Source organism: Penaeus monodon, chromosome 27, assembly GCF_015228065.2.
Source record: "Penaeus monodon isolate SGIC_2016 chromosome 27, NSTDA_Pmon_1, whole genome shotgun sequence".
NCBI classification, from domain to species: domain Eukaryota; kingdom Metazoa; phylum Arthropoda; class Malacostraca; order Decapoda; family Penaeidae; genus Penaeus; species Penaeus monodon.
Window position 1 is genome coordinate 37,211,026 of NC_051412.1, and position 302 is coordinate 37,211,327.

Below are 302 nucleotides of genomic sequence, written 5' to 3' on the forward strand. Positions count from 1 at the left end.
TTATATAAAAATACAAGCCATAGTAATGATAACATTTTCTGCTCTCCAAAAGAAGATCGAGACAGCTATTCCCTTACCTGTTGAACTTTCTCACCATCTCTCTCCGCGTGTGGTAGTCGGCTTGCGAAACTACTTCGTCCCAGCAGCGCCTTACTGTACATCTCTCCAGGGTTTGCTTGTAGTGAGTCTCATCCCCCGAGACGTACATGTTTTTCAGTCTCACCTGGCGGAGGGTGGAAGGGAAGATGGGTAAATATTCGTGTGTCTGTTTCTACGTGTTTCCGTGGGTGTCTGAAAGCGTT

General features: G+C 46.4%; 1 protein-coding gene across 1 annotated transcript in view; it reads right to left on the reverse strand.

Moving 5' to 3' along the window:
• Positions 1-302, reverse strand: part of LOC119590831 (xanthine dehydrogenase/oxidase-like) — a 26,787-nt gene that overhangs the window by 4,195 nt on the left and 22,290 nt on the right. The window contains 1 exon segment of the mRNA XM_037939587.1: positions 78-223. Within this exon segment, the coding sequence (XP_037795515.1) occupies positions 78-223 (146 nt within the window).